Source organism: Scyliorhinus torazame, chromosome 6 (genome assembly GCF_047496885.1).
Source record: "Scyliorhinus torazame isolate Kashiwa2021f chromosome 6, sScyTor2.1, whole genome shotgun sequence".
NCBI classification, from domain to species: Eukaryota; Metazoa; Chordata; class Chondrichthyes; order Carcharhiniformes; family Scyliorhinidae; genus Scyliorhinus; species Scyliorhinus torazame.
The window spans coordinates 38,208,794-38,234,370 of NC_092712.1; the positions used below are offsets into that span (position 1 = coordinate 38,208,794).

The 25,577-nt window shown below is 50.4% G+C and overlaps 1 protein-coding gene across 1 annotated transcript in view; it reads left to right on the plus strand.

Moving 5' to 3' along the window:
- Window positions 1-25,577, plus strand: part of LOC140424756 (nuclease EXOG, mitochondrial-like) — a 387,484-nt gene that overhangs the window by 344,026 nt on the left and 17,881 nt on the right. Inside the window, exons 4-5 of the mRNA XM_072508135.1 lie at window positions 12,021-12,097; window positions 13,961-14,075. Coding sequence (XP_072364236.1) covers window positions 12,021-12,097; window positions 13,961-14,075 — 192 coding nt within the window. The remainder of the gene's footprint in view (window positions 1-12,020; window positions 12,098-13,960; window positions 14,076-25,577) is intronic.

Below are 25,577 nucleotides of genomic sequence, written 5' to 3' on the forward strand. Positions count from 1 at the left end.
AGTGTGTGTGTGGTGAGAGTGTGTGTGGAGAGTGTGCGAGTGAGTGTGTGTGGAGACTGTGTGGAGAGTGTGTGTGTGGTGAGTGTGTGTGTGGTGAGAGTGTGTGTGGAGAGTGTGCGAGTGAGTGTGTGTGGAGAGAGTGTGGAGAGAGTGTGTGTGGAGAGTGTGTGTGGTGAGAGTGTGTGTGGAGACTGTGTGGAGAGTGTGTGTGGAGAGTGTGTGAGTGTGTGTGTGGTGAGAGTGTGTGTGGTGAGTGTGTGTGTGGAGAGAGTGTGTGTGGAGAGAGTGTGAGTGTGTGTGTGGTGAGTGTGTGTGTGGTGAGTGTGTGTGTGGAGAGTGTGTGTGTGTGTGGTGAGTGTGTGTGTGGAGAGTGTGTGAGTGTGTGTGTGGTGAGTGTGTGTGTGGAGAGTGTGTGTGGAGAGTGTGTGTGGAGAGTGTGTGAGTGTGTGTGGAGAGTGTGTGAGTGTGTGTGTGGAGAGTGTGTGTGGAGAGTGTGTGAGTGTGTGTGTGGTGAGTGTGTGTGTGGTGAGTGTGTGTGTGGAGAGTGTGTGTGTGTGTGGTGAGTGTGTGTGGAGAGTGTGTGAGTGTGTGTGTGGAGAGTGTGTGGTGAGTGTGTGTGTGGAGAGTGTGTGTGTGGAGAGTGTGTGTGTGGAGAGAGTGTGTGTGTGGTGAGTGAGTGTGTGTGTGTGTGGAGAGTGTGTGAGTGTGTGTGTGGAGAGTGTGTGTGTGTGAGTGTGTGTGTGGAGAGTGTGTGAGTGAGTGTCTGGAGAGTGTGTGTGGTGAGTGTGTGTGTGGTGAGTGAGTGTGTGTGTGAGTGTGTGTGTGGAGAGTGTGTGTGAGTGTGTGTGTGGAGAGTGTGTGTGGTGAGTGTGTGTGTGGTGAGTGAGTGTGTGTGTGAGTGTGTGTGTGGAGAGTGTGTGTGAGTGTGTGTGTGGAGAGTGTGGTGAGTGTGTGAGTGAGTGTGTGGAGAGTGTGTGTGTGTGAGTGAGTGTGTGGAGAGTGTGGTGAGTGTGTGAGTGAGTGTGGAGAGTGTCTGTGGTGAGTGTGTGAGTGTGTGTGTGGAGAGTGTGTGTGAGTGTGTGTGTGGAGAGTGTGTGTGTGTGGAGAGTGTGTGTGTGGTGTGAGTGTGTGGAGAGTGTGTGTGTGGTGTGAGTGTGTGGAGAGTGTGTGTGGTGAGTGTGTGTGGTGAGTGAGTGTGTGTGTGGAGAGTGTGTGTGGAGAGTGTGTGTGGTGAGTCAATGTGTGTGTGAGTGTGTGTGTGGAGAGTGTGTGAGTGTGTGTGTGGAGAGTGTGAGTTGAGAGTGTGTGTGTGGAGAGTGTGTGTGTGGAGAGTGTGTGTGAGTGTGTGTGTGGAGAGTGTGTGTGGTGAGTGTGTGTGTGGTGAGTGAGTGTGTGTGTGAGTGTGTGTGTGGAGAGTGTGTGTGAGTGTGTGTGTGGAGAGTGTGGTGAGTGTGTGAGTGAGTGTGTGGAGAGTGTGTGTGTGTGAGTGAGTGTGTGGAGAGTGTGGTGAGTGTGTGAGTGAGTGTGGAGAGTGTCTGTGGTGAGTATGTGAGTGTGTGTGTGGAGAGTGTGTGTGAGTGTGTGTGTGGAGAGTGTGTGTGTGTGGAGAGTGTGTGTGTGGTGTGAGTGTGTGGAGAGTGTGTGTGTGGTGTGAGTGTGTGGAGAGTGTGTGTGTGGTGAGTGTGTGTGGTGAGTGAGTGTGTGTGTGGAGAGTGTGTGTGGAGAGTGTGTGTGGTGAGTCAATGTGTGTGTGAGTGTGTGTGTGGAGAGTGTGTGAGTGTGTGTGTGGAGAGTGTGAGTTGAGAGTGTGTGTGTGGAGAGTGTGTGTGTGGAGAGTGTGTGTGTGGTGAGTGTGTGTGTGGTGAGTGTGTGTGTGGAGAGTGTGTGTGTGGAGAGTGTGTGTGGAGAGTGTGTGGAGAGTGTGTGTGTGGTGAGTGTGTGTGTGGTGAGTGAGTGTGTGTGGAGAGAGTGTGTGTGGAGAGTGTGTGAGTGTGTGTGTGGAGAGTGTGTGAGTGTGTGTGTGGAGAGTGTGTGAGTGTGTGTGTGGAGAGTGTGAGTGAGTGTGTGGAGAGTGTGCTGAGTGTGTGAGTGAGTGTGGAGAGTGTGTGTGTGAGTGTGTGTGTGGAGAGTGTGTGTGTGGAGAGTGTGTGTGTGGTGAGTGAGTGAGTGTGTGTGTGTGTGGAGAGTGTGTGAGTGTGTGTGTGGAGAGTGTGTGTGTGGTGAGTGTGTGTGAGTGTGTGTGTGGAGAGTGTGTGAGTGAGTGTCTGGAGAGTGTGTGTGTGTGGTGAGTGAGTGTGTGTGTGAGTGTGTATGTGGAGAGTGTGTGTGAGTGTGTGTGTGGAGAGTGTGTGAGTGTGTGTGTGGAGAGTGTGGTGAGTGTGTGAGTGAGTGTGTGGAGAGCGTGTGTGTGTGAGTGAGTGTGTGGAGAGTGTGGTGAGTGTGTGAGTGAGTGTGGAGAGTGTCTGTGGTGAGTGTGTGAGTGTGTGTGTGGAGAGTGTGTGTGAGTGTGTGTGTGGAGAGTGTGTGTGTGTGGAGAGTGTGTGTGTGGTGTGAGTGTGTGGAGAGTGTGTGTGTGGTGAGTGTGTGTGGTGAGTGAGTGTGTGTGTGGAGAGTGTGTGTGGAGAGTGTGTGTGGTGAGTCAATGTGTGTGTGAGTGTGTGTGTGGAGAGTGTGTGAGTGTGTGTGTGGAGAGTGTGTGAGTTGAGAGTGTGTGTGTGGAGAGTGTGTGTGTGGTGAGTGTGTGTGTGGTGAGTGTGTGTGTGGAGAGTGTGTGTGTGGAGAGTGTGTGTGGAGAGTGTGTGTGTGGTGAGTGTGTGTGTGGAGAGTGTGTGTGGTGAGTGTGTGTGTGGAGAGTGTGTGTGTGGAGAGTGTGTGTGGAGAGTGTGTGGAGAGTGTGTGTGTGGTGAGTGTGTGTGTGGTGAGTGAGTGTGTGGAGAGAGTGTGTGTGGAGAGTGTGTGAGTGTGTGTGTGGAGAGTGTGTGAGTGTGTGTGTGGAGAGTGTGTGAGTGTGTGTGTGGAGAGTGTGAGTGAGTGTGTGGAGAGTGTGCTGAGTGTGTGAGTGAGTGTGGAGAGTGTGTTTGTGGTGAGTGTGTGTGTGGAGAGTGTGTGAGTGTGTGTGTGGAGAGTGTGTGTGTGGTGAGAGTGTGCGTGGTGAGTGTGTGAGTGTGTGTGTGGAGAGTGTGGTGAGTGTGTGAGTGAGTGTGGAGAGTGTGTGTGTGGTGAGTGTGTGAGTGTGTGTGGTGAGTGTGTGTGTGGAGAGTGTGTGTGTGGAGAGTGTGTGAGTGTGTGTGTGGTGAGTGTGTGTGTGGAGAGTGTGTGTGTGTGTGTGGTGAGTGTGTGTGTGGAGAGAGTGTGTGTGGAGTGTGTGTGTGTGTGTGGAGAGTGTGTGTGTGTGTGGAGAGTGTGTGAGTGTGTGTGTGGTGAGTGTGTGAGTGTGTGTGTGGAGAGTGTGTGTGTGTTTGTGGAGAGTGTGTGAGTGTGTGTGTGTGGAGTGTGTGTGTGGAGAGTGTGTGTGGTGAGAGTGTGTGTGGAGAGAGTGTGTGAGTGAGTGTGTGTGTGGAGAGTGTGTGTGGAGAGTGTGTGTGTGTGGAGAGTGTGTGTGTGAGTGTGTGTGGAGAGTGTGGTGAGTGTGTGAGTGAGTGTGGAGAGTGTGTGTGTGGTGAGTGTGTGAGTGTGTGTGTGGTGAGTGTGTGTGTGGAGAGTGTGTGTGTGGAGAGTGTGTGAGTGTGTGTGTGGAGAGTGTGTGAGTGTGTGTGTGGAGAGTGGGTGTGTGTGTGTTTGTGGAGAGTGTGAGTGTGTGTGTGGAGAGTGTGTGTGTGTGTGTGGAGAGTGTGTGTGTGTGTGGAGAGTGTGTGAGTGTGTGTGTGGTGAGTGTGTGAGTGTGTGTGTGGAGAGTGTGTGTGTGTTTGTGGAGAGTGTGAGTGTGTGTGTGGAGAGTGTGTGTGTGTGTTTGTGGAGAGTGTGTGAGTGTGTGTGTGGTGAGTGTGTGTGTGGTAAGTGTGTGTGTGGTAAGTGTGTGTGTGGAGAGAGTGTGTGTGGAGAGTGTGTGTGTGGAGAGTGTGTGAGTGTGTGTGTGGTGAGTGTGTGTGTGGAGAGAGTGTGTGTGGAGAGTGTGTGGTGAGTGTGTGTGTGGTGAGTGTGTGTGTGGAGAGTGTGTGAGCGTGTGTGTGGTGAGTGTGTGTGTGGAGAGTGTGAGTGTGTGTGGAGAGTGTGTGAGTGTGTGTGGTGAGCGTGTGAGTGTGTGTGTGGTGAGTGTGTGTGTGGTGAGTGTGTGTGTGGTGAGTGTGTGTGTGGTGAGTGAGTGTGTGTGTGAGTGTGTGTGTGGAGATAGTGTGTGTGGTGAGTGTGTGTGTGGAGTGTGTGTGTAATGTGTGAGTGTGTGTGTGGTGAGTGTGTGTGTGGTGAGTGTGTGTGTGGGGAGAGTGTGTGTGGAGAGTGTGTGTGTGGTGAGTGTGTGTGTGGTGAGTGAGTGTGTGGAGAGTGTGTGAGTGTGTGTGTGGAGAGTGTGTGAGTGTGTGTGAGTAGAGTGTGTGGAGAGTGTGTGTGTGGAGAGAGTGTGTGTGTGTGTGGAGAGTGTGTGTGTGTGTGGAGAGTGTGTGAGTGTGTGTGTGGTGAGTGTGTGAGTGTGTGTGTGGAGAGTGTGTGTGTGTTTGTGGAGAGTGTGAGTGTGTGTGTGGAGAGTGTGTGTGTGTGTTTGTGGAGAGTGTGTGAGTGTGTGTGTGGTGAGTGTGTGTGTGGTAAGTGTGTGTGTGGTAAGTGTGTGTGTGGAGAGAGTGTGTGTGGAGAGTGTGTGTGTGGAGAGTGTGTGAGTGTGTGTGTGGTGAGTGTGTGTGTGGAGAGAGTGTGTGTGGAGAGTGTGTGAGCGTGTGTGTGGTGAGTGTGTGTGTGGAGAGTGTGAGTGTGTGTGTGGAGAGTGTGTGAGTGTGTGTGTGGTGAGCGTGTGAGTGTGTGTGTGGTGAGTGTGTGTGTGGTGAGTGTGTGTGTGGTGAGTGTGTGTGTGGTGAGTGAGTGTGTGTGTGAGTGTGTGTGTGGAGATAGTGTGTGTGGTGAGTGTGTGTGTGGAGTGTGTGTGTAATGTGTGAGTGTGTGTGTGGTGAGTGTGTGTGTGGTGAGTGTGTGTGTGGGGAGAGTGTGTGTGGAGAGTGTGTGTGTGGTGAGTGTGTGTGTGGTGAGTGTGTGTGTGGAGAGTGTGTGTGTGGAGAGTGTGTGGAGAGTGTGTGTGTGTGTGTGGAGAGTGTGTGTGTGGTGAGTGAGTGTGTGGAGAGTGTGTGAGTGTGTGTGTGGAGAGTGTGTGAGTGTGTGTGAGTAGAGTGTGTGGAGAGTGTGTGTGTGGAGAGAGTGCGTGTGGTGAGTGAGTGTGTGTGTGGTAAGTGTGGTGAGTGTGTGTGTGTGGTGAGTGAGTGTGTGGAGAGTGTGTGAGTGTGTGTGTGGAGAGTGTGTGTGAGTAGAGTGTGTGAGTGGAGAGTGTGTGTGGAGAGTGTGTGTGTGGAGAGTGTGTGTGTGGAGAGTGTGTGAGTGGAGACTGTGTGTGGTGAGTGTGTGTGGAGAGTGAGTGTGTGGTGAGTGTGTGTGGAGAGTGTGTGAGTGTGTGTGTGGAGAGTGTGTGTATGGTGAGTGTGTGTGGAGAGTGTGTGAGTGTGTGTGAGTAGAGTGTGTGGAGAGTGTGTGTGTGGAGATAGTGCGTGTGGTGCGTGAGTGTGTGTGTGGTGAGTGTGAGTGTGGTGAGTGTGTGTGTGTGGTGAGTGAGTGTGTGAGTGTGTGTGGAGAGTGTGTGTGAGTAGAGTGTGTGGAGAGTGTGGTGAGTGTGTGAGTAGAGTGTGTGTGTGGAGAGTGTGTGTGTGGAGAGTGTGTGAGTGGAGACTGTGTGTGGTGAGTGTGTGTGTGGTGAGTGTGTGTGGAGAGTGTGTGAGTGTGTGTGTGGAGAGTGTGTGTGTGGTGAGTGTGTGAGTGTGTGTGTGGAGAGTGAGTGTGTGTGAGTGTGTGTGTGGTGAGTGTGTGTGAGTGTGAGTGTGTGTGTGGAGAGTGAGTGTGTGTGAGTGTGTGTGTGGAGAGTGAGTGTGTGTGGTGAGTGTGTGTGGAGAGAGTGTGAGTGTGTGTGTGGAGAGTGAGTGTGTGTGTGGAGAGTGTGAGTGTGTGTGGAGAGTGAGTGTGTGTGTGGAGAGTGAGTGTGTGTGTGGAGAGTGTGAGTGTGTGTGTGGAGAGTGAGTGTGTGTGAGTGTGTGTGTGGTGAGTGTGTGTGTGTGTGTGGAGAGTGTGTGTGTGGTGAGTGTGTGTGTGTGTGAGTGTGTGTGTGGTGAGTGAGTGTGTGGAGTGTGTGTGTGTGTGTGTGGAGAGTGAGTGTGTGTGAGTGTGTGTGGTGAGTGTGTGAGTGTGTCACTGGAGAGCACACTTACACATCGGCAGCAGTTTTAATGTGGAAAGTATTTACCGGCATCTTTTGGGGAAGGTGCTCCCACGGGCAGCCGATGACATTGCTGGGCAGCTGCTTATAGATGGGGCACATCTGACAGAGTGAGCAGCCGGAGTGGGGAGGGGGCGTGTAAGTAACAACAAAGGGGTGTGTTTAAAACATACACTGCAGCAATGGCTGTCTGACCCAGGCCAGTCTGATCTCGAGGGTGTCATTCCGAATCCACGGACAGTGACTCCCTGGTACACCCCCGTGGCCCAGGCAGCCACCCCCCCAGCAAGTCCAAGAAATTTGGAGCGTTTTTAAAAATGTTGTCTTGCTCCCCTCAGCAGCCATGGTGCCCAGGCCCTGTTTGTAAATACTTGCACCAGTTTGCACCCGCGTGATGTCCACCTTAGAGGAGCGGAGCATCGCAGAAGGGAGGAGCCTCGTGGAAGGGTGCAGTACTCTGCGTCCACCCTGCAACGTGGATTTAAGATATGCAAACAACAGTTTTGCATTGACCTGCCAACGCGCGGGAAAAAACTTCAATTTTGCTGCCAGGGAGGGACTAGAGCAGGGCGCTGGGTGCAAACCTCAATTTTTGCATTACGTGCGATTCCCCGTCCGATCACGAATCGCCTTGCCGGCGTCGTGAAATGGAGAGTCCATCTCACGATCGTCCTGCTATTTGACTGAAATGGGGCCACATGAGGCTGTCATGTCAATGATCGGCCAAAAGATGGCGATGGTGAACTTGTAGTAACTGTGAGAAGCCACAGTCCCAAGGCAGGCCGTGCCTTCCAGCTTTCTCTCAGTAAATTGCTGTACCAAATCGTCAAGGGCAGTGGGCTGATGCATTCATTGCTGCCCCTTAAGAACTTTGTGGTTGATAGGATTATACTGTCTGTTTAAAATTCTCAAACTTGTTTTCAAATCCCTCCATGGCCTCGCCCCCTCTTCACCTCTGTGATCTGCTCTGGCCCCATGACTCTCCCAGGTATCTACTCTCCTCTTATGCTGACGCCGAGCATCGCTGATTTTCATTGCTCCATCACTGGTGGCTTTCAGTTACCCAGGCCTCCCTAAATCCCGCCGTCTCTTTCATTTCATTCCTTCGTCAGATGTGGGCATTGCTTTTAAAAAAAAATGTTTATTCAAATTTTCCAACAGAATTTTTAGCAAACACCCCCCCATAACAAAAAGAAAGAAACACAAACACAACAGTCACAAATTATACAAAACTTATACATTGGGTTTCCCCGTATACAGTGACCCCCCATATGACATTCAAAGGTACCCATAGGGAAGCCCCCCCCCCCCACCCACCCGAATTCCCCCCCCGAAAGAGACCCCTCCAGCTCCTCCAGCCCAATTGGCACCCCTAAACCAGTCACCTCCTGCTCCTCCACCCTCGGGAAGCTCAGTTGATCCAAAAATCGTCGCATCCCCTCTTCCCCCGCAGGGGGCTCAGATCTGTACAGATCCCCATAGAAGTCCCTAAATACCTTGTTTATTCTCACCGCACTGCGCACCGTATTCCCCCCTCTATCCTTAACTCCACCTATCTCCCTCGCTGCCTCCCTCTTACGAAGCTGGTGTGCCAGCATCCGGCTCGCCTTCTCCCCATACTCATACGTCGCCCCCTACGCTTTCCTCCACTGTGCCTCTGCTTTCCCCGTGGTCAACAGGTCAAACTCCGCCTGGAGGTTCTGCCGCTCCCTGAGTAGTCCCTCCTCGGGGGCCTCTGCATATCTCTTGATGAACCCCTGTCCACCCTTAGGATCTCCCCCACCAACCTCTCCCTCTCCCCCCTCTCCCTCTTCTCCCTGTGGGCCCTGATGGAGATTAACTCTCCCCTGACCACTGCCTTCAGCGCCTCCCAGACTACCCCCACCTGCACCCCCCCCATTGTCGTTGGCCTCCAAATATCTTTCAATGCACCCCCACACCCGCACGCACACCTCTTCATCCGCCAATAATCCCACATCAAGACGCCACAACGGGCGCTGATCCCTCTCCTAACTCCAGCTCCACCCAGTGCGGGGTGTGGTCCGAGATGGCTATGGCCGAATACTCCGTTCCCTCCACTTTCGGGATTAGCTCCCTCCTCAAAATAAAAAAATCTATCCGGGAGTAGGCTCTATGGACGTGGGAAAAGAATGAAAATTCCCTGGCCAGCGGCCTGACAAACCTCCATGGATCCACTCCCCCCATCTGGCCCATAAACCCCCTGAGCACCTTGGCCGCAGCCGGCCTCTTACCCGTCCTGGACCTAGAACGGTCCAGTGCTGGGTCCAGCACCGTGTTGAAACCCCCCCCCATTATCAAGCTTCCTACCTCCAGGTCCGGAATCCGACCCAGCATGCGCTTCATAAATCCGGCATCATCCCAGTTCGGGGCGTATACGTTTACCAGTACCACCCGCACCCCCTGCAACCTACCGCTCACCATCACATATCGACCTCCATTGTCCGCTACAATATTCAGTGCCTCAAACGACACCCGCTTCCCCACCAGTATTGCAACTCCTCTGTTCTTCGCATCCAACCCTGAATGGAATACCTGTCCCACCCATCCCTTTCTCAGCCTAACCTGGTCTGCCATCTTCAAATGTGTCTCCTGGAGCATAACCACGTCTGCCTTCAGTCCCTTTAAGTGCGCGAACACCCAGGCCCTCTTGACCGGCCCGTTCAGGCCCCTCACATTCCAAGTTATCAGCCGGATTGGGGGGCTACTCGCCCCCCCCTGCCGACTAGCCATCTCCTTTTCTAGACCAGCCACGTGCCTGCGCCTCCCGCACCCTCCAGTCCCCCAGGCGGCCACATGCCCCATCCCCGGGCCTCCACTCCCCCTCTTCCTTCGTGGGGGCCTGCCCCTCCAACACCGATGCCCACACTCTCCCACAGTCTCCCCATCAAATCCCTTCACCCATCCCCATCCAGCACCCAAACCAAAGGAACATTCCCTAAACGTAATAAACATCATGTACACAGTAAACATCCCCCCACAAAAAACCCTCAATTTGAGTCCAACTTTTTAGTCCGTATAAAGCTCCATGCCTCATCAGGCGTTTTGAAATAGTGGTGCCGATCCTGGAACGTGACCCACAATCGCGCTGGCTGCAGCATCCCGAACTTCACCCCCTTCCGATGGAGCACCGCCTTGGCCCGATTGAAACCAGCTCTCTTCTTAGCCACCTCTGCACTCCAATCCTGGTAGATTCGAATCTCCGTGTTCTCTCACCTGCTGCTCCGCTCTTTCTTGGCTCATCTCAGGACACGCTCTCTGTCCATAAAGCGGTGAAACCTCACCACTGCAGCCCTTGGCGGCTCGTTGGCCTTGGGTCTCCTCGCTAGGACCTGGTGAGCCCCATCTAACTCCAGGGGCCTCGGGAAGGCTCCCGCGCCCATCAGCGAATTGAGCATCGTGCTCACATACGCCCCAGCACGGGCCCCTCCACTCCTTCAGGGAGACCCAGAATCCGAAGATTCTTCCTCCTCGACCTATTCTCCAGGTCCTCAAATCTTTCCGCCCACCTCTTGTGCAGCGCCTCGTGCACCTCCACCTTCACCGCCAGGCCCAAGATCTCGCCCTCGTTCTCCGAGACATTTTGCCGCACCTCCTGGATCGCCGCCCCTTGGGCCTTCTGGGTCTCCACGAGCTTCTCAATCGCCGCCTTCATTGGCGCCAGCATTTCTGTCTTCAGCTCCTCAAAACAGCGTTTGAGAAACCCCTGCTGCTCCTGTGACCACTGCGCCCACGCTGCTTGGTCTCCACCCGCCGCCATCTTGTTTTTCCTCCCTCGCACTTTTCGCTGCTCCAAGATCACTTTTTTCACCGCTCCACTCCTGGTCCAATCCATATAATGTCGGGGGGACCTTGCTGTCACCTTCCCACACTGGAAGCCATCGAACAATTGCCGTTGGGGCCCCTCTAGAGAGCTCAAAAGTCCGTTCCCGGCAGGAGCTGCCGAACGTGCGACCTACCTCGGCATAGCCGCACCCGGAAGTCAGATGTGGGCATTGCTGGCTGGGCCGGCATTTGCTGCCCATCCCTATTTGCCCTTGAACCGAGTGGCTTGCTGAGCCATTTCAGTGGGCAGTTAGGAGTCAACCACATTGCTCTGGGTCTGGAGTCAAGTGTAGGCCAGACCGGGTAAGGACAGCAGATTTCCTTCCCTCAAGGGCATAAGTAAATGAGATGGATTTTTTACAACAATCAGTGAGAGTTTCACTGAGACTAGCTTTCAATTCCAGATGGGATTAGTTAAATGTAAATGTTACCAGCTGCCTGATGGATTTAAAAGGTGCCCCTTTGGCCAATGGCGCCAATATCACCTTGTGGGGCTTGGTGTACGGGAAACATCTTGACAGCTTATATCATATCAAAGGTGCTAAATAAATCAAAGTTATTAAGTTGATACCATATCCCTTGCTGGAGAAGTATAAAATGTGTCTATAACAGTACATAAACATCATAGAGAGCAGGAATGAGACATCGATTTTCCTGAAAGCTCGGAACCAGGATGCAGTGCCAAGCCTTTAATTAAGTTCCATCTTTAAATTGGGGATTACTTTGTACTAAAACTAGCCAGAGCTGTCTTGTCAGTCTCGCCTCGGACATTCGGCACCCACTGCTCTCAAGTGAAGTTATACTTCCTAATTAACAAACAAAGGCTAGAAGCTAACATTGCTACAATATGAAGAATAATGAACGATAGTCTAACAGGAGTACTCGCTAAGTTATCCTGATTAACATAAGAACTAGGAGCAGGAGTCGGCCATCTGGCCCCTCGAGCCTGCTCCGCCATTCAATGAGATCATGGCTGATCTTTTGTGGACTCAGCTCCACTTTCCGGCCCGAACACCATAACCCTTAATCCCTTTATTCTTCAAAAATCTATCTATCTTTATTTTAAAAACATTTAATGAAGGAGCCTCTACTGCTTCACTGGGCAAGGAATTCCATAGATTCACCCTTTGGGTGAAGAAGTTCCTCCTAAACTCAGTCCTCAATCTACTTCCCCTTATTTTGAGACTATGCCCCCCTAGTTCTACTTTCACCCGCCAGTGGAAACAACCTGCCCGCATCTATCCTATCTATTCCCTACATAATTTTATATGTTTCTGTAAGATCCGCCCTCATCCTTCTAAATTCCAACGAGTACAGTCCCAGTCTACTCAACCTCTCCTCGTAATCCAACCCCTTCAGCTCTGGGATTAACCTAGTGAATCTCCTCTGCACACCCTCCAGTGCCAGTACGTCCTTTCTCAAGTAAGGAGACCAAAACTGAACACAATACTCCAGGTGTGGCCTCACTAACATCTTATACAATTGCAGCATAACCTCCCTAGTCTTAAACTCCATCCCTCTAGCAATGAAGGACAAGATTCCATTTGCCTTCTTAATCACCTGTGGCACCTGTAAACCAACGTTTTGCGACTCATGCACTAGCACACCCAGGTCTCTCTGCACAGCAGCATGTTTTAATATTTTATCATTTAAATAATAATCCCTTTTGCTGTTATTCCTACCAAAATGGATAACTCATGCACCTCTCAAATAAATTTGCCTTTGCCTTTTACTTGTTGATTAAGATTCTGTGCTTTGCTTTTGTTCTGCTCCGCAGCAAGCCATGGCTGAAACATTCTATCTATCCAACATTGTGCCTCAGAACTATGAAAACAATGCCGGCTTCTGGAACAGGTGAGAGCTCAAATTCTCTTGAGTTCCAGCCCAATGCTGGTACCTAATAAATCTCAGAGCAAATGGCTGCCAGTCTCTAAGATGCCCGGCTTTTACTCCTCAACTCGCCGTATTCTGTATTGGCAGACCCGTGATGGCTGCCCTGTTGGCCCCCTTCTAGCACCTTGGCTCAGTGGGGCCTAGGATTTGACTCAGCAGCCTCGATGACCTGGGAGGGTATCACAGTCGAGCCTAATGCTGCCCACCCCCAAGGCCCACACGTCCTCCTCCTTTGGTAGGTGTTAAATGCATATCAGAAACAGAAATCTTGCCTGTTGTCCACTGACTCGTCTTGAGCCACTAAAGCCAATTTTGGCATCCTAACTTCATTGTCAGTTGTAGCCCATAACTTGGCACAGAGCAGTGACTGAACCCAGTGCCTTTGTGGTCAGTATGCCTCGGGGCTATAATGGCCTTTGTATGTTGGCAGAGTGTAAAATCCCAGTCTTTGAATTGACAGCGTAAAGTGTTGGTTAATAGCCTTAAGTCCTCATGTTCAATATAAACATAAACCCTTGAATGTCTAATGACTTGTTGCCAAAATTCAAACCCAACTGACCCGCGATTGTCCTTAAGGGGAGGAAACCTGTCATCCTTAGTCTGTGCACAGCACCCCCCCCCCCCCCCCCCCCCCCCCACCCCAATGTAATTGCCTCTTAACCACCCTCTGAACGGCCTAGCTAGTTGTTCATTTTTATCAGTCTCACACGGCATCCAAGGATAAATGCTAGTGTCTCCCACGTTCGAGAATGAATGATGCCTAAAAAAAACACTAATCAGCATACAGTTGAGCTCCTTGCTCACTGGACCCAAGAATGAATAATAAGTAGAAAAAAACAGAATAAAGGTAACGTTGAGCTCTGGCGAGCTGTACTGAATGTCCTTTGACACTTCATCGAATCCTACAGTGCAGAAGGAGGCCATTAGGCTCAACGAGTTTGCTCCAATCCTCTAAAAGAGAATCCGACCAAGGCCCACTTCCCACCCTATCTCAGTAACCTAACCTGTACATCCCTGGACACTTTAGCATGGCCAATCCACCTAACCTGTGCATCCCTGGACACTAAGGGGCGATTTATCATGGCCAATCCACCTAACCTGCACATCTTTGGACTGTGGGAGGAAACCAGAGCAACTGAAGGAAACCCACGTAGACACGGGGAGAAGGTGCAGACTCCGCACAGACAGTCACCCAAGGCCGGAATCGAACCCGGGTCTATGGTGCTGTGAGGCAGCAGTGTTAACCACTGTGCCACCGTGCCGCCTGTTATGAAAACTTATCAAAACTGAAGACAAAATTCTTTGCGTGCGCATTATCGCATGACAGTCATTCCACCATTTGGAGGGGTTGAGTTTCAACAGAGCTGTTTGCCTTTTTGTGGCCCATTCACAGGACTCAGTTATAGCCCTGTGGTTAGCACTGTTGCTTCAGAGCGCCAGGGTCCCGGGCTCACTTCCCGGCTTGGGTCACTGTCTGTGCGGAGTCTGCACGTGCTCCCCGTGTCTGCGTGGGTTTCCTCCGGGTGCTCCGGTTTCCTCCCACAAGTCCCGAAAGACATGCTGTTAGGTGAAGTGGCCATTCTGAATTCTCCCTCAGTGTACCCGAACAGGCGCCGGAATGTGGCGACGAGGGAATATTGACAGGAATTTCATTGCATTGTTAATGTAAGCCTACTTGTGACAATAATAAAGATTATTATTATGTGGGCTGCATATCTTCATGCTTGTCGTCCAGGTGACACAGTTGTCGTTTGTGTGGCTAGGGGTGGAGTGAAGGAAATAATTTGACCACCGACTCAGACAAACCGATTGTTTTATTGGCAGGTTGGAAATGTACTGCCGTGAACTGACCCACAGGTACGAAAACGTTTGGGTCATTTCTGGGCCGTTGACTCTGCCGAGATCAGGAACCAATGGGAAGAAAACTGTTAGCTATCAGGTGAGATCAGAGGTGGGTGTGGGATGTCTGTCTATAACAGGCTTGTGGAATGACACTCGGAAGGCAAATGGACGAAGAGAGAGAGGGAGGGAGACAGAGCATCAGCCTCAGAGAGAACGTGTTACAGGAAGAGGGATATGCAAAGTACAAAAGGCTAGCAGATCCCTGAGCATTGTTTCAATTAGATCGAATCTACAGACACCCATAAACAGCCTGACATTGTCAGAGGGACTGAGTTAAAATACATTAAAATCACATCCGTTCATCTATAATCTTGTCCTGCCCTCAGGCACTTTTTGCGCTTGTCGTTCTTACCCTGCTAAAGAATTCTATGAAGCTTCTCAAGCAAGATCACCCCTTTGCAAATCTGTGCCAGCAGCATCTAATTGTTTTATCTGGAAGCCCAGTCATTTCATTCTTAATTACAAATTCCAAGTTGTTCCAATCTGTGAAACTAATTATGTGTAATTATGCAGATGAGCTGAGTCTTTTTCACAAAGGGGTTCGGCAGTAGAAACTCTCCAATCTCTGACGTGTGTGCACTCCGTTGAGCTCTGAACTATCCCCAGCAATTTCTGCCTTCAGAATGTGAGGACGTAACCCGCTGAGCATTTTGTCTTTCATTAGCTTAATTATCATTTCCATTTTAATCGGTTAATCATCGTACTTGCCTTGCTCAACTATTTCAGATTCACCTTCTCAAATCCTCTTGCTCATTTAAAATCGCAAGTTAAATGTTTCTGGCATTTAAAAAAATTGGGGTGGTCAGCTCTGCTGGCTCACAGCGTCAGGGGCTCGGGTTCAATTCCGGCCTTGGGTGACTGTGTGGAGTCTGCACGTTCTCCCCGTGTTTGCGTAGGTTTCCTCCGGGGGCTCCGGAGGTTTCCTCCCACAGTCCAAAGGTGTGCAGATTAGGTGGATTGGCCATCATAAATTGCCCCTTAGTGTCCAAAGGATAGGTGGGGTCACAGGGATAGGGCGGGGGGAGAGGGCCTAGGTTAGCATGCTCTCTTGGGAGTGTCGGTGCAGACTCGATGGGGCGAATGGCCTCCTTCTGCAGGGAGATGGAGATGGTAAGACAATGAGACATAGGAGCAGAATTAGGCCACTCGACTCATCGAGTCTGCTCTGCCATTTAATCATGGCTGATATTTTTCTCATCCCCATTCTCCTGCCTTCTCCACATAACTTGTTAGAGCGGATTAGTCGGTGGTCAGTCCAACAGTCATCGGTTCCAGTCGTGGAGTGGGTGATGCAGACGTCTTTGCGGTCCCTTGCCCGGATGATGATATGGTCTATTAGGTGTCAGTGCTTGGAGAGAGCGGGGTTGCCTTGAGATCCGCTTGTCTCTCTGGTGTAACAAGATGTTTGTGATGCCCAGGTCATGTTCTAATCATTTTGACAGGAGGAGGACTCCGTTCGTGCCTGAAGAAGTGTAGTATTGGACTGAAAACATTAACTTGTCTTCTTCTCTCCCAAGATGCTGCCAGCCCTGCTGACTATTACCATACTTTCTGTTTGTAAGCAGATTTCCAGCATTTGCAAAATTTTTCTTTTTGTTAATCTCTCAGAGAGTCCTTTCCTCTCAGAGAGTCTTTTCCTCTCAGAGAGTCTTGTCCTCTCAGCGAGTCTTGTCCTCTCAGAGAGTCTTGTCCTCTCAGAGAGTCTTGTCCTCTGAGAGTCTTGTCCTCTCAGAGAGTCTTGTCCTCTCTGAGAGTCTTGTCCTCTCGGAAAATCTTGTCCTCTCGGAGAATCTTGTACTCTCTGAGGGTATTTTCCTCTCGGAGAGTCTTGCCCTCTCGGAGAGTCTTGTCCTCTCGGAGAGTCTTGTCCTCTCAAATGTCCCACTTTTGGCGGAATTTTAAAAAATTGATATACCTAGAAATTACTTTCTGTTTTTTTGTTTCTGTTGACCTCAATATTCACATTTCCCTTTCCATATACTGCGCTTACCTCTCCTTATCGTTTGACATTGATATCATGGAGAGACTTGTGGGCTTCAATGATCCTTCAAGTGACGTGGTCGAAAGCTCCTTGCTCCTGGCAGGTCCACCCCCGGCGGCAGGGATGGTGGGGTGCCAAATTTATGCTCAATAGGTCCTAGAGTTAGGAGTTAAACTAAAAAGTAGACCTCAAAGGTAGTATCTCAGGATTGCTGCCAGTGCCACGAACTAGTCAGTGTAGGAATGTCACGATAGATAGGGTGCATGCATGGCTCGATAGATGGTGGAAGAAGGAGGAATTCAAATTCCTGGGGCATTGGAACCGGTTCTGGGGGAGGTGAGACCAGTACAAACCGGACGGTCTGCACCTGGGAGGGTCCCGATGTCCTAGTGCTGTTGGGGAGGGTTTAAACTAACTTAGAGACACTCTGTGATTTGGCCTCCACAGCCTTCTGTGGCAAAGAGTTCCACAGATTCACCACTCTCTGGCTGAAGAAATTCCGCCTCATCTCTGCAGGGGGATGGGAACCAATGCAGGAAATCGGAGGGAAGTAAAACGGGGCCAGAACCAAAAAGCAGTAAGGGGGAAAGTGTAAGGCAGAGAAGCCACAGTCAAAAAGGGCCCCAGTTCAGGGTACAGTGATTGAGGAGAGGATGAAAAGGGAGGTGGCCAATGCAGGCTTGAGGGTGTTGTAGCTAAATGCGCGCAGTATACGGAACAAGGGAAATAAGCTTGTTGCGCACATTGAAATTGGCCGGTAAGATGTTGTGGGCATCACAGAGACGTGACTGCAAGGAGATCAGGGTGGGATCTAAATATCCAAGAATATATATCCTATCGAAAGGACAGGCAGATGGGCAAAGGGGGCGGGGTTGCATTGTCAGTAAGGAATGAAGTTAAATCGATAGCAAGGAGTGATATAGGATCAGAAGGCATAGAATCTCTGTGGGTAGAGTTGACGAATTTGCAAAGGTAAAAAGACCCTGATGGGAGTTATGTACCGGCCCCCTAGCAGTAGTTAGAATGTGGGGCAGAAAATAAATCAGGAGATAGAAAAGGCAATATTACAATAATCATGGGGGACTTCAATATGCAGGTGGACTGGGAAAATCAGGTTGGTAATGGATCCCAAGAAATGGAATTTGTGGAATGTCTAAGAGATGTTTTTTGGAGCAGCTTGTGACAGAGCCTACTAGGGAACAGGCAATTCTGGATTTGGTGATGTGTAAAGAGGCAGACTTGATTAGGGAACTGAAGGTGAAGGAACCCTTAGGGAGCAGTGACCACAATATGATAGAATTTACCCTGCAGTTTGAGAGGGAGAAGCTGCAATCAGATGTAACGGTATTACAATTAAATAAGGGTAACTATAAAGACATGAGGAAGGAGCTGGCCAGAGTTGATTGGAAAAGGAGCTGAGCAGGGAAGACAGTGGAACAGCAATGGCAGGAGTTTTGGGGGGTTATTCGGGAGGCATAACAGAAATTCATCTCAAGGAGGAGGAAACATGCTAAGGGGAGGACAAGGCATCCTTGGCTGACGAGGGATGTCAAGGACAGCATAAAGGCTAAAGAAAAAGCATACAAAGTGAGGATTAGTGGGAAACCAGAGGTTTGTGAAGCCTTTAAAAGCGAGCAGAGGACAACTAAAAAGGCAATGGGGGGGGGGGGGAGATGAAGTATGACTGCAAACTAGCTAGTAAAGGAAGATAGGAAGAGTTTTTTTCAATATATGAAAGGTAAGAGAGAGGCAAAAATAGACATTGGACCACTGGAAAATGTGGCTGGAGAAGTAATTTTTTCTTTTAAAATTATTTTTATACAAAATCTTTTGTCAAAAACATAATTTTTGCATAACCGTACGCAACCATTAACATAACAGAATAAAAGTTAACCATATATACAGAGAGAACTTCCGGGTGCGGCGATGACCAGCTGAGTCGCACGTTTCGGCAGCTCCCTGTGAAACGGACTTTTGGGCTCTTGATAGGAGCCCCAACGGCAATTTTAACGGCTGAAAACACCGTGCGGTAAACCAGAAGGGTGTTCCCCCTGGACACGGATGGAAAAAGGAGAGGAAAGTGGCCGGATTGCAGCGGATCCTTTGGAACAACGGCAAGGAAGGCAAGCAGAAACCAAGATGGCGTCGGAAGGTGGCAGTTTCATATGGGGCCCTGAACAACAAGAGTTTTTGAAACGCTGCGTGGAGGAGATAAAAAAGGAAATGAAGAAAGAGTTGTTGGCCCCGATATTACAGGCGATTGAAGGGCTGAAAGAGGAACAAAAGACCCAGGAGCAGGAGCTTCGGGTCGTGAAGGCGAAAGCAGCAGAGAATGAAAACGACATACAGGGCCTGGTGGTGAAGTCGGAGATACAGGAGGCACACCAGAAACGATCTGTGGAGAGGTTGGAGGCACTGGAAAATAACGCAAGGAGGAACAACTTGAGGATTCTTGGCCTTCCTGAAGGTGTGGAGGGGGCGGACGTCGGGGCATATGTGAGCACGATGCTGCACTCGTTAATGGGAGTGGAGGCCCCGACGGGTCCGTTGGAGGTGGAGGGAGCATACCGAGTTATGGTGCGAGGACCGAGAGCAGGAGAAGCTCCCAGAGCCATAGTGGTGAGATTTCTCCGTTTTAAGGATAGAGAAATGGTCCTTAGATGGGCGAAGAAAACTCGGTGTAGCAAATGGGAGAACGCGGTGATCCGCGTCTATCAAGATTGGAGTGCGGAGGTGGCGAGAAGGAGGGCGAGCTTTAATCGGGCCAAAGCGGTACTTCACAAAAAAAAGATAAAGTTTGGAATGCTGCAACCGGCAAGACTGTGGGTCACATATCAAGGGAGGCACCACTACTTTGAGACGGCGGATGAAGCGTGGACTTTTATTGTAGAAGAAAAATTGGAATGATTGGACTACGAAAATGAACGTTTGGACAAAGTGGTGGGACGAGTGGGGGGGGGGGGGGGCGAAGAGGGATTGTATGATTAATCCTGCGGTATGGTAACTTTTCTTTCTCCCACAGGTGGTGATGGGGGGAGGTGGGGAGGGAGAGGAGATGGGGCGTTGGCCATGGGAGGCGGGGCCGAGGGAGAGGCGCGGGCTTGGTTCCCGCGCTATGATAATTATGGCGGGAATAGAGAAGCAGGAAGGAGGGGGCACCGCACGGGGTGAGCCGTGATCACGGGGGGAAGCCGAGGTCAGCCAGAGTTTGCTGACTTCTGGGAGCAACATGGGGGGAGTAATTACGCTAGCGGGGGGTCTAGCGGGGGGGAGGGGGGAATTACTGGGTTGCTGCTGCTGGGGAAAGGGGGGAGTGGGTGCGGGAAAGGATGGGCGGGGGGGCACCGTCTGGGAGAAATACAGCCGCGTGGGAACTGGGCGAGAAGCTGGAAAAAGATGATGGCTAACCGGCAAGGGGGGGGGGGGGGGAAGCCCCCCAACTCGGCTGATCACGTGGAACGTGAGGGGGCTTAACGGGCCGATAAAGAGGGCACGAGTACTCGCACACCTTAAGAAACTTAAAGCAGATGTGGTCATGTTACAGGAAACGCACCTGAAACTGATAGATCAGGTTAGGTTGCGCAAAGGATGGGTAGGGCAGGTGTTCCATTCGGGGCTGGATGCGAAAAACAGGGGGGTGGCTATATTAGTGGGGAAGCGGGTAATGTTCGAGGCAAAGACTATAGTGGCGGATAACGGGGGCAGATACGTGATGGTGAGTGGCAAATTACAGGGAGAGATGGTGGTGTTGGTAAACGTGTATGCCCCGAATTGGGACGATGCCAATTTTATGAGGCGAATGCTAGGACGCATCCCAGACCTAGAGACCGGAAAGCTGATAATGGGGGGAGACTTTAACACGGTGTTGGAACCAAGGCTGGATAGGTCGAAGTCCAGGACTGGTAGGAGGCCGGCAGCAGCCAAGGTGCTTAAGGATTTTATGGAGCAGATGGGAGGGGTGGACCCGTGGAGATTCAGTAGACCTAGGAGTAAGGAGTTCTCGTTTTTCTCCTATGTCCATAAAGTCTATTTACGCATAGACTTTTTTGTGTTGGGTAGGGCATTGATCCCGAGGGTGAGGGGAACGGAATATACGGCTATAGCCATTTCGGATCATGCCCCACACTGGGTAGACTTGGAGATAGGGGAGGAAACAAGAGGGCGTCCACCCTGGAGAATGGATATGGGACTAATGGCGGATGAGGGGGTGTGCTTAAGGGTGAGGGGATGCATTGAAAAGTACTTGGAACTCAATGACAATGGGGAGGTTCAGGTGGGAGTGGTCTGGGAGGCGTTGAAGGCGGTGGTTAGGGGGGAGCTGATATCAATAAGGACACATAAAGGGAAGCAGGAGAGTAAGGAACGGGAGCGGTTGTTGCAAGAACTTTTGAGGGTGGACAGACAGTATGCGGAAGCACCGGAGGAGGGACTGTATAGGGAAAGGCAAAGGCTGCATGTGGAATTTGACTTGCTGACCACAGGCACTGCAGAGGCACAATGGAGGAAGGCGCAGGGTGTACAGTATGAATATGGAGAGAAGGCGAGCAGATTGCTGGCACACCAATTGAGGAAAAGGGGAGCAGCGAGGGAAATAGGGGGGGTGAGAGACGAAGATGGAGAGACGGAGCGGGGAGCGGAGAGAGTGAATGAAGTGTTCAAGACATTTTATAAAAAATTGTATGAAGCTCAACCCCCGGATGGGAGGGAGAGAATGATGGAGTTTTTGGATCGGCTGGAAATTCCCAAGGTGGAAGAGCAGGAAAGGATGGGATTGGGAGCACAGATCACGGTAGAAGAAGTGGTGAAAGGAATTAGGAACATGCAGACGGGAAAGGCCCCGGGACCGGACGGATTCCCAGTTGAATTTTACAGAAAATATTTGGACTTGCTCGCCCCGCTACTGACGAGGACCTTCAACGAGGCAAAGGAAAGGGGACAACTGCCCCCGACTATGTCAGAAGCAACGATATCGCTTCTTTTAAAGAAGGAAAAGGATCCGCTACAATGCGGGTCCTACAGACCAATCTCCCTCCTCAATGTAGATGCCAAGGTCTTGGCCAAGGTAATGGCAATGAGAATAGAGGAATGTGTCCCGGGGGTGGTTCATGAGGACCAAACTGGGTTTGTGAAGGGGAGACAGCTGAACACGAACATACGGAGGTTGTTAGGCGTAATGATGATGGCCCCACCAGAGGGTGAAACGGAGATAGTAGTGGCGATGGATGCCGAGAAAGCATTTGATAGAGTGGAGTGGGATTATCTGTGGGAGGTGTTGAGGAGATTTGGGTTCGGAGAGGGGTATGTTAGATGGGTGCAGCTGTTGTATAGGGCCCCAGTGGCGAGTGTGGTCACGAATGGACGGGGATCGGCATATTTTCGGCTCCACAGAGGGACAAGGCAGGGATGTCCTCTGTCCCCATTACTGTTTGCACTGGCGATTGAGCCCCTGGCGATAGCGCTGAGAGGTTCCAAGGGATGGAGGGGAATACTTAGGGGAGGAGAAGAACACCGGGTATCTTTATATGCGGATGATCTGCTACTATATGTGGCGGATCCAGCGGAGGGGATGCCAGAAATAATGCGGATACTTGGGGAGTTTGGGGATTTTTCAGGGTATAAATTGAACATGGGAAAGAGTGAGCTGTTTGTGGTGCATCCAGGGGAGCAGAGTAGAGAAATAGAAGACCTACCGTTGAGGAAGGTAACAAGAGACTTTCGTTACCTGGGGATCCAGATAGCTAAGAATTGGGGCACATTGCACAGGCTAAATTTGACGCGGTTGGTGGAACAGATGGAGGAAGATTTCAAGAGATGGGACATGGTAGCATTGTCAATGGCAGGGAGGGTGCAGGCAGTTAAGATGGTGGTCCTCCCGAGATTCCTTTTTGTGTTTCAGTGTCTCCCGGTGGTGATCACGAAGGCTTTTTTCAAAAGGATAGAAAAGAGTATTATGGGTTTTGTTTGGGCCGGGAAGACTCCGAGAGTGAGGAAGGGATTCTTACAGCGTAGTAGGGATAGGGGGGGGCTGGCACTACCGAGCCTAAGTGAGTATTATTGGGCCGCTAATATTTCAATGGTGAGTAAGTGGATGGGAGAGGAGGAAGGAGCGGCGTGGAAGAGATTAGAGAGGGCGTCCTGTAGGGGGACCAGCCTGCAGGCTATGGTGACAGCCCCATTGCCGTTCTCACCAAGGAACTATACCACGAGTCCGGTGGTGGTAGCTACACTGAAGATTTGGGGACAGTGGAGACGACATAGGGGAAAGACCGGAGCACTGGGGGGGTCCCCGATAAGAAACAACCATAGGTTTGCCCCGGGGGGAATGGATGGGGGATATGGAATGTGGCAAAGAGCAGGTATAACGCAATTGAAAGATCTATTTGTGGATGGGAAGTTTGCGAGTCTGGGAGCGCTGACCGAGAAATATGGGTTGCCCCAAGGGAATGCATTCAGGTACATGCAATTGAGGGCTTTTGCGAGGCAGCAGGTGAGGGAATTCCCGCAGCTCCCGACACAAGAGGTGCAGGACAGAGTCATCTCAAAGAAATGGGTGGGGGACGGTAAGGTGTCGGATATATATAGGGAAATGAGAGACGAAGGGGAGACTATGATGGACGAACTAAAAGGGAAATGGGAAGAAGAGCTAGGGGAGGAGATTGAGGAGGGGATGTGGGCAGATGCCCTAAACAGGGTAAACTCGTCGTCCTCGTGCGCCAGGCTAAGCCTGATTCAGTTTAAGGTATTACACAGGGCACATATGACTGGAACACGGCTCAGTAAATTTTTTGGGGTGGAGGATAGGTGTGCGAGGTGCTCGAGAAGCCCAGCGAATCATACCCATATGTTTTGGTCATGCCCGGCACTACAGGGGTTTTGGATGGGGGTGACAAAGGTGCTTTCGAAAGTAGTAGGAGTCCGGGTCGAACCAAGCTGGGGGTTGGCTATATTTGGGGTTGCACAAGAGCCGGGAGTGCAGGAGGCGAAAGAGGCCGATGTTTTGGCCTTTGCGTCCCTAGTAGCCCGGCGCAGAATATTGCTAATGTGGAAAGAAGCCAACCCCCCGGGGGTGGAGACCTGGATAAATGATATGGCGGGGTTCATAAAGTTAGAGCGGATTAAGTTCGTCCTAAGGGGGTCGGCTCAAGGGTTTACAAGGCGGTGGCAACCGTTCGTCGAATATCTTGCGGAAAGATAGATAGGGGAGAACAAAGAAGGCAGCAGCAGCAGCCCAGAACTTGGGGTGTGGGGGGTGGGGGGGGGGGGGGGTGTGTGGCCTGAGACAAGGCAGTTGCCAATTAGGGCTAGTTTTTATTTTTGTTATTTAATATTTATTTATTTGTTGTTGTTTTCTTTTGTTCTTGTTTAAATAAAAAAGGTCATTATTATCTGTATTGTTATAATGTTGTGTAAAGGATGCACTACTGTGTTGGTTGACCAAAAATTTTCAATAAAATATTATTTAAAAAAAAAAAAAAACCATATATACAGAGAAAAGAACAATACAACGTAAAGATCCCCTCCCGGGATGCTGCTGCTGCTGACCTTTACTGCTCTCCTAGAAAGTCGAGAAACGGCTGCCACCTCCGAGAGAACCCCGCCAAGGACCCTCTCAAGGCAAACCTGAGAAACCCAGCCATGTCGCTAATCCAGGTCTCTACTCTTGGGGGCTTCGAGTCGCTCCACATTAAAAGGACCCGTCTCTGGGCTACCAGGGAGGCAAAGGCCAACATGTCGGCCTCTTTCGCTTCCTGAACTCCCGGATCGTCCGACACACCAAAGGTCGCTATCTCTGGACTCGGCACCACCCGCATGCCTAAGATCTTGGACAATGCCTTAGCAAATCCCTCCCAAAAACCCTTAGGAGCCGGGCATGCCCAGAACATGTGGACATGATCTGCAGGGTTTCCTGCACACCTCGCACATTTATCCTCAACCCCAAAGAGCTTGCTCATCCTGGTTGCCGTCATGTGTGTCCGATGGACCACCTTAAACTGGATTAAGCTAAGCATGGCAAATGGAGAATAAAAAAATATATTTTAAAAAAAGACAATGGTTCTTGGTCATCATTAGACTTTTAATTCCAATTTTTCATTGAATTCAAATTTCACCATCTGCCATGGCGGGATTGGAACCTGGGTCCCCAGAGCATTACCCTGGTTGTCTGGATTACTGGGATTACCCTGGGTGTCCGCATTACTAGTCCAGCGACAATACCACTGCCTCCCATAGTTCAAACCATAGTGTTCAGAACAACCAATTGAAAAGAAAAAATCTGACTCGAGATGGATTTGAATTCATTACCAGCCGACCATTACCACTCTGGGCCATAGATGTGACAAGATTTTGCATTGCTTTGATTTGATTTGATTTATTATTGTCACATGTATTAGTATACAGTGAAAAGTATTGTTTCTTGCATGCTGTACAAACAATGCATACCGTACATAGAGAAGGAAGGAGAGACTGCAGAATATAATGTTACAGTTATAGCGAGGTGTAGAGAAAAGATCAACTTAATACGAGGTAGGTTCATTCAAAAGTCTGATGGCAGTAGGGAAGAAGCTGTTCTTGAGTCGGTTGGTACGTGACCTCAAATTTTGGTATCTTTTTCCTGACGGAAGAAGGTGGCAGAGAGTATGTCCGAGGTGCGTAGGGTCCTTAATTATGCTGGCTGCCTTTCCGAGGCAGCGGGAATTGTAGACCGAGTCGATGGATGGGAGGCTGGTTTGCGTGATGGACTGGGCTACATCACAACCTTTTGTAGTTTCCTGCGGTCTTGGGCAGAGCAGGCTCCATACCAAGCTGTGATACAACCAGAAAGAATGCTTTCTATTGTGCATCTGTAGAAGTTGGTGAGGGTCGTAGGTGACATGCCAAATTTCCTCCTTCTGAGAAAGTAGAGTCGTTGGTGGGCTTTCTTAACTATCGTGTCGGCATGGGGGGGCGGGGGGGGGGACCAGGACAGGTCGTTGGTGATCTGGACACCTAAAAACCTGAAGCTCTCGACCTTTTCTACTTCGTTCCCATTGATGGAGACAGGGGCATGTTCTCCTGAAGTCGCTGACAATCTCCTTCGTTTTGTTCACATTGCGGGTGAGATTATTGTCTTTGCACCAGTTCATCAGATTCTCTATCTCATTCCTGTACTCTGTCTCGTCATTGTTTGAGATCGGACCCACTACGGTGGTGTCATCAGCAAATTTGAAAATCGAGTTGGAGGGGAATTTGGCCATTGTAATATTACCATCGCAGTTGGCGTTATAACTGGATGGGAAGATCCCAGAGTGGAACCCTGGCTTAAAAGACTGTAGCTTTTACTTTTTAAAATGTGGAGGAACAGAGTCACAGGATCGATAATTAGCTTTAACAAAGAAAAAAAACACTGATTAAACATGAAATAGAATTGGATTATGATACAATACGCCTTTCCTCCCCGCCCCCTTATCTTAACAATTACACATAGGATTAACATGGACTACAAAGTACATCTTAATCTACAGTGGTCTCATTAACACAGACCCTATTAAGCACACAAGGTTACTGTGGGCAAATACACTC